Genomic DNA, 7,795 nt, shown 5'->3' on the forward strand with positions numbered 1-7,795 from the left:
CTTGCCCAGCGTGACTCCTCTTCCAGGCCCACGCAGAGCTGCTGTCAGACCGGCAGTGACTGAGTAATTCCTCCCAACTTCTGCCTGGGGGTGGGGCGCACGGAGGACCACCTGACGATGCTCTGTCTTCCAGGAGCCCTCAGGAGACCCTCATGGCTGGGATCGGGGAGGTGAAACATGTGGGGGGCAGGGGCCGGAGCTGCTCTGTGCCCCAGAGGGCTCTGCACCCGAAGCCAGGAGGACCGGACAGGCAGGCTGGCCTGGCTCTGCCCCTGCCCCAGCCGCTGACCTGCGGGCTGAGTGCTGGGCCTGGGCTCCCAGCGCTCAGTCCCTGGGATTGGTGGACACTGACCTCTTCTTCCGTGTGCCCAAAATGACCTCAGGCCTCCAGCATCGGGCCTTGAGCCCCGCATACAACTCCAGCCATCCCCTCCACCCACAGGGAGAGAGAAAAGGCCCCTCCTTCCCTGGGGAGCAGGCTCTGGGCTGGGCCATGGACAAGGGCGGCATCAGCTCTCGACTTACATGATCGTGCGGGTTTTGCGATGGATGTGGCCTCCCCCGTTGCAGCCCACCTGCCAGGCTCCCCTCTGATAGGCACTGAGTGCATACAGTGGGCTTGCCAGGAACCCGGAGGCCTCACCTTACAGAAAAGATAACAGGTCCAGAAAGGTTATGGGATTCCAGCCCACGAGCATCTGACTCCCAAACCTGAGCTCAGACGGCAAGTTTCCACGGTCTCTGAATGCAGACTCCAGTGGGATGTGGAAGCAGTTTTCTGGGCGCAGGGTCCAAAGTGGGTCACAAACGGAGGTGCCCCTAGCCTTCATTCTCTGTTCCCAGCACAACTCGGTATGCGGCAGGAGCAATCTGATCTGGGATCTTCTAGAAGGGAGTGTATTGGCTTCCCAGCAAGAGAGCAGTGAGGGACGTTAGGCTTTGTTGCTGCTCTGACGAAACACCAGGACTTTCCTGGTGGTTCAGTGACTAAGACTCAGCACTCCCAATTCAGGGGGCCTGCGTTCGATCTCTGGTCAGGGAACTGTGTCCGGAATGCCACAACTAAAGAGCAAAGATCCCGCAAGCTGCAGCTGAGGCCTGGTGCAGCCCACTGATGTGAAGTCACGTCTCTCAGTCATGTCTGACTGTTTGTGACCCCATGGACTGTAGCCTACCACACTCCTCCATCCATGGGATTTTCCAAGCAAGAGTACTGGAGTGGGTTGCCATTGCCTTCTCCAGGGGATCTTCCCGACCCAGGGATTGAACCCAGGTCTCCCACGTTATAGGCAGACACTCTACTATCTGAGCCTCCAGGGAAGTAACTAAATCAATACAAATAAATATTAAAGCAAAACTCACAAACCAGGTTCCAACACACAGGAGTAGATTATTTCATGGTTCTGGGGTCTAGAAATCCAAAGTCAATGTCGGCAAAATCAGCTCCTTCTGGAGGTTCTGAGGGATGGTCCATTTCAGACCTCTCTCCTAGCTTCCGGTGGTGGCCAGCCATCCTTGGCTTGGAGCTTCATCCCTCCAACCTCTGCCTCCGTCTCCACGTGGCCGTCTTCCTGTGCATGTCTGGGTCGTATGTCCAAATTTCCTTCTTCTTAGAAGGACGTGAGTCATATTGAATCTAGGGTTTCACCGAACCCAGTGTGACCTCAGCTTCACTTGATTGCATCTACAAAGACCCTATCTTCAAGCAAGGTCACAGTCACAGGTTCCAGGAGGACACGAACTTTAAGGGGCTTCCCTGCTGGCTCAGCGGTAAAGAGCCCACCTGCCAATGAAGGAGACACGGGTTCGATCCCTGGGTTGGGAAGATCCCCTGGAGGAGGAAGTGGAAATGCACTCCCGTATTCTTGCCTGGGAAATCCCATGGACAGGATCCTGAGTGGCGACCACGGGGTTGCAAAGAGTCGGACACGATTTAGTGACTGAACATGCAGGCACACTCATCCAACCCAAGTCAACGGGTTCTGATTTTAGGAGGAGGCCCTGAAACATAAAGGAGCATTTTCCCCTTGTCCCACCTAACCCTTCTTACCCTCTCTCCTGGCAGGCGTGGGGCGCCACTGACAATGCCACGCTCCTTCCTGGTGAAGAGCAAGAAGGCTCACACCTACCACCAGCCCCGCGCCCGGGAGGATGAGCTGCTCTGGCCGCCGGCCCTTGGCCCTGGTGAGTCAGAGCCCAGGCTGGTTGGAGGCTGCACCCGCTGGCCTCCCTGCCCCACAAGAGGGGGAGGCAGGAGCACACCATCCGGAAGTAGCCACTCTTCCGAGTCTGGAATCAGGAGGAGCTCAGTAAATACTGGTTGAATGAATGAATGGATGGATGGATGGCTGCACCATCTCTTCTCACCCTGAGGGGGTGATGAGCGCATCCTGATTGGATCTGGTCCTCAGCAGCTGACACGTGATTTGTGATCGGAGGGCTGATCCAGAGCTGAAGTTGGGTGCTTGGAAAAATGGAGCTCTCCAGGGGGTGGGGGGCTCCTCCTGGTCTCTGCCCTGCTCCCAGCATCCTGGGTAGAAGCCCCTGCATGTGAGTCTCCAGGAGCAGCCACAGTGGGTCTCTCTGGTGTCCCCCCACCCCCTACTCTCACCAGACCTCTAAGCAAAGCTAAAGTCTGACTGTCTTGTCTCCCCCACAGTGGCCAGGGACCAGGTCCCGAGCATCAGCCCCGTCCTCGGCTCCCTGTTCCCAAACCAGCGCCTGGACTGGACGGACCTCAAACGGGAGCCGCAGCTGGAGCTGGAGCAGAGCTCGATGACCCGGCTGGCCTCAGGCCCAGGTGCCCAGCCCAGAGGCCCCCGCCTCTCCCCAGCGGGCACAAGGGGACTTAGAGGGTGGACAGGCTCGAGGAAGCAGGGTCCCTTGGAGCTGTGGAGTCAGGAAGGGTCGACAGTCCAGGCTCTCTGGCTTCTGCTTGGATCCCTCCAGGACAGTGAGCTTATTCCCGGATGAGAACTCCCGTGTGGTGGGCAGGCCCACACAGTGGGCGAGGTGGGTGCTCTGCAGGGGTTGGGGTGCATTTCCGGACTGAAAACTCGAGGAGTCACAGTGAGCACCCAGACCTTCCCCCTGCAGAGAATAATCTGGGCTGCACACCAAGGCCTCAGCATGGGGTCATGGGGGAGGGGGCGGGGGGGCGGCACCCTGTTCTTAGCGTCACCACTAGGTGAACATCCCACGCTCCACAGAAGGACCTGCTGCGACGTCCCGACCCCAGGATGGAGACTCGCCCTCCTCTGACTCACCCCCCTTCTACAAGCCCAGCTTCTCCTGGGATGCCCTGGCTTCCTCCTATGGCCACAGCTACCGGCAGGCCCCCTCCACCATGCAGTCTGCCTTCCTGGAGCGCCCCGTCAGCCTGTATGGCAGCCCTCTGGTGCCCAGCGCCGAGCCACCTTTGGACTTCAGCCTCCACTATTCCCCGGGCATGGACACATACCACTGTATCAAATGCAGCAAGGTGGGTGGCCGGGCCCTGCTCGCACCCCCTCCCCAGCACCCTGGCAGCCACGAGTGTCTGTAGTTGGGCACCCCTGTGCTTGTGACTCGGGTCCTCTGGTGGGATCAAGAATTCACAGTGTTCGTCTTCATCATCACTCTGAGCCCTGACCGCGTGTTAGGCCCCGTGCTAAGCACTCGATGTGCCTGAGCTCCAGGAGGTGGACGAAGGGCTAAAGTTCAGACAGGTCGAATCACTTGCCCCAGAACACACAGCAAGTAGATATCAGAATCACCATTCCCACCTGGCTCTGCCCAACTCCCGCTTCTTAACCACCAGGCAATTCAGCCTCCAGACGGGGCCAGAATGGGCCTTCCAGACGCACCCTCCCCCCACCCACGTCATTCTATAGCCAGGAAAACCAGACACAGAGAGGCAAAGAGACCTTCCTGGGACACACAGCACGAGCCAGCAGTCAGCAATCCAGTGATCGTGGGATTGCTCCCTCCTCTGTACGTCCAGCTATGGCCAAGCTGGGCGCCCCCTCCCCTCTGCAGCCCTCGGGCCTCACCTTCCACCCCCACCCACAGGTGTTCTCCACCCCCCATGGGCTGGAAGTGCACGCCCGCCGCTCCCACAGTGGGACCCGGCCGTTCGCCTGCGACGTCTGCGGGAAAACCTTCGGCCACTCCGTGAGCCTGGAGCAGCACACGCACGTCCACTCCCAGGTGGGCAGCTGGCCGAGCGCCCGAGCCCTGGTGCTCTCCCCAGGAATCCTAGGGCGCTTGGGGTGGGACTCTCTCCATGCCTCTGAGAGTGACAGGTTGGGACCCCGTATCATCTGCCTCCTCGATCCGGGTGTCCATCACCTGCCCTTAACAGCCCCTGATGGACCAGGCCTGCCCCGCGTACAACTGGAAGAGGCTAGGGGCTCAGGTGGGACTTCAGGTGGGCGTCTGGGATGCTGAGGAACCGCCCCGCCTTCTGGGTGCTCAGGGCAGATTTCTCACCTCTGAGGCCCTTGACTCTTAGAATCCGGGAGTCAGATTTAAATGCTCCTCTCATCCACTTAGCCCTGCCTGATGCCAAGATCCCTTCTTCAGAATCCCATTCCAGGGAAAGTGCCTGAAACTGACCTGAGGGCCTGACCTAGGTAGATCTGAAAGTTCAGGTGGAGAAATAGGCCGGGATGGTGAGACTGTCCCTTCGTGATCACGTCCACAGTCATGCCAGCTGCCGGCTCAGTTCTCAACCTCCAAACGACCCTTTGAGGTCACTACTCACTAGTCCAATGTACAGATGAGGAAACTGAGTCTCAGGGAGGTTAAATGACTTGCCTGAGGTCATGTGGCGAGTAAGAGGCAGAAGCCAGAGTCGGGGCCCCCAGAATTCAGACTCTTAAGCAAACCACAAGGGAGGATTCCCCAGCAGGACACGGCTCAGCCGCCAGGCCTCGGCCGCTCCTGGGAGGGGCAGGAATGGGGAGTCCCTGCGTCTTGCTCCTCGAGGCCACCCCAACGGAGTGTCCTGTTCCTCAGGGGATCCCGGCCGGGTCCAGTCCTGCGCCCAGCTTGGCAGCCCCGGGCCGCGAGGCCCCACCTGACCCCCTGGGGCCTCGTTTCCTCCGGCAGGAGCGCAGCTTCGAGTGCCGGATGTGCGGCAAGGCCTTCAAGCGCTCGTCCACCCTGTCCACGCACCTGCTCATCCACTCAGACACGCGGCCCTACCCCTGCCAGTTCTGCGGCAAGCGCTTCCACCAGAAGTCTGACATGAAGAAACACACCTATATCCACACGGGTGAGGCCTGAGCTCCGCTCTACCCCACCGCCCCCACCCGCCCAGGGCCCCCCAGCCCCTCCAAGCGCCCCCCCAGGGCCCAGGCCGAGCCTCTGAACATCCGCGCCCATCACTGTTCGAAGGCCCAGGCCTTAGGACCAGGCTGGGGGGAGGGCGGGCGGGGTGTCAGGCTGACAGGGGAGGCTGCTCCGCTCCAACGGGAGGGCTGGACGCTGTGCTGCTTAAAGGAAAGAAAATGCACAGAAAAGACACCAGAAGGAGAGAGCGGACTGTCGGCACTGTGACCCGCGGGTAGAAGTGAGAGCGGCAGGTGGATTCCTCTGCCGCCATCGTTCCTTCCCTCACTCATGCCTCCACTCATGCATCCCCACTGTCATTCATTCATCCTCTATCCATCATTTATTCGTTTCCCACTCTATCATTCATTCATCCCGCCAGACACTCATTCACTCATTCCCCCACTCACGCACCCCCACTGTCATTCACTCATTCCCCAGCTCACGTCCACATTCATTCTATTTCCCATCCTATCATTCATCCATCCCTCCAACTACGCACTCGTGCCTCCACTCATTCATTCCTCCCACAGCCGGTCATCCATTCATCTATCATCCATTCACTCCTCCAGCCATCCGCTTTCCGTATCTCCATTCATTCATTCCCCCACTCATTCATTCCTCAGCTGTTAACCAGTGCCTCTTTTGTGCAGAGCCCCAGGCCGGGTGCTGGGCTCCATTGATAAACAAATTGGACCCAGTCCCTACCCCTAAAACTGGAATACAATTCCCTGGAAGGGGTGGGTGGTCAGACTTTTTCTTGCCTCCCTTTTCTAATAATTTTCAAAAGCGAATGTGAGATAAAACATAATAGAGTCCCAGAGAACAAATGCAGGGCACCTGGCCCGGATGATCCTGACCCTGTCTCTGCTGTCCTGCAGGTGAGAAGCCACATAAGTGCCAAGTGTGCGGGAAGGCCTTCAGCCAGAGCTCCAACCTCATCACCCACAGCCGGAAGCACACGGGCTTCAAGCCTTTCAGCTGTGAGCTGTGCGCCAAGGGCTTCCAGCGCAAAGTGGACCTGCGACGGCACCGTGAGAGCCAGCACAACCTCAAGTGAGGCTGCCCGGAGCCCGGCTCTCCGAGACCGTGCCACCTGGGGAGAGGCCAGTCTCACACACCCAGATCCCCAGTCTCCTGGAGGGAGCCCTGGACAGGACTCATCAAACTTGTTTCGAGACTCAAATCGCTGTGTGAGCTCGAGCAAGTCACTTTCCCTCTCTGGACCGACACTTCCCCTGCCGCAAAGTGTGGCAGCTGGTCTTCTCCAAGCCGATGCTGTCTGCAGGTCCAGGAGCTCAGTGCCGCCCCTGTCAGAGCCTGGGAGGCCAGAGTAGCCCCAGGTGGGCCCAGAGAAATCCTCCCCTATATGCTGCCCCCGGGGATCGGGTCAGCTTGGCTTTCAGCAGGCCTCTTTCTGGCCGCCACAGATGGTCAGAGCCATCTCCCGCCTCCGTGGGAGGCCCAGCACCCCTCTGCTTCAGCCAACATGCCTGCTGATCCCCACTTCTGACGGGCACTCCAGCCACAGGGAAACCAGCAGTTACTGCTGTCAGAAGCCTGCTCCTCTCAACAGCTGTAAATAAAAATAAAGACACCCCTTTACTTACATTTGACCAGCGTTTGTTCAGTGCCTGCTGGGTATGAACTAGTGCTTGAGGCTTTGGGGAGGGATGATGCAGTCTTGAAAAGGAGAGAAAGCTCTGTAGTCACTCACAGACATGTTGACAGACCAAGCTGGTAAGTGCCGGGCAGAGCCACAAGAGACCCCTGTGACAAGACGGCAGGCAGGGGCCAGGTGGGTGCAGCTGGCAGCTCTCTCAGTTTCCTGTGACTGCTATGACAAGTCACCGCCAACTAGGTGGCTTCCAACAACACCAAGGGGGACTTCCCTGGTGGTCCAGTGGTTAAGACTCCACGTTTCCAATGCAAAGGGAGCAGGTTCGACCCCTGGGTCGGGAGCTAGGATTCGGCATGCCACACAGTGTGTGGTGCCTAGTCACTCAGTCATGTCCAACTCTTTGCGACCGCGTGGACTGCAGCCCATCGGGCTCCTCTGTCCACAGGGAGTCTGCAGGCAGGAATACTGGAGTGAGTTGCCATGCGCTCCTCCAGGGGATGTTCCCAACCCAGGGATCACAGCGTGGCCAAAAAAATTAAAACAAAAACACAAAGGCATTCTCTTATAGGTGTGGAGGTCAGAAATCCAAAGGGAGTCTCACGAGGGTAGAACTCAGGGTGTCAGGAAGCCGGTTCTTTCCAGAGCCTTCAAAGGACACTCTGTTGCCTCTTTTTTTCCAGCATCTAGAGGCTGCCTATATCCCTCGGCTTGTGGTCACCTCCTCCATCTCCAGACTGCATCTCTCTGACCTCCCATCAGCCCACCTCCTTCCTCTGCTTTTGACCTGCTGGCTTCCCTCTCGTAAGGACCCTTGGGATCATGTTGGGCCCCACCTGGATCACCCGGGAGACCCTTCCCATC

The 7,795-nt window shown here is 58.6% G+C and overlaps 1 protein-coding gene across 3 annotated transcripts; it reads left to right on the forward strand.

The window, feature by feature from the left end:
- The first annotated feature begins 2,072 nt into the window (after window positions 1-2,072).
- On the forward strand, window positions 2,073-6,908 carry GFI1B (growth factor independent 1B transcriptional repressor). 3 transcript variants are annotated; one of them, XM_040225472.1, is made up of 6 exons: window positions 2,073-2,184; window positions 2,660-2,800; window positions 3,210-3,481; window positions 4,051-4,188; window positions 4,999-5,257; window positions 6,195-6,908. In XM_040225472.1, exons 1-6 carry the CDS (start codon window positions 2,085-2,087, stop codon window positions 6,371-6,373), a joined length of 1,089 nt encoding a protein of 362 aa, XP_040081406.1. In that variant the 5' UTR covers window positions 2,073-2,084; the 3' UTR covers window positions 6,374-6,908. The 3 variants fall into 3 exon arrangements, with proteins under 3 accessions (XP_040081406.1, XP_040081407.1, XP_040081408.1); XM_040225473.1 differs by having other exon boundaries at window positions 5,092-5,257; XM_040225474.1 differs by lacking the exon at window positions 4,051-4,188 and having other exon boundaries at window positions 5,092-5,257.
- Window positions 6,909-7,795: the final 887 nt, after the last annotated feature.

The sequence above is a fragment of the Oryx dammah genome, unplaced genomic scaffold (genome assembly GCF_014754425.2).
Source record: "Oryx dammah isolate SB20612 unplaced genomic scaffold, SCBI_Odam_1.1 HiC_scaffold_25, whole genome shotgun sequence".
NCBI classification, from domain to species: Eukaryota; Metazoa; Chordata; class Mammalia; order Artiodactyla; family Bovidae; genus Oryx; species Oryx dammah.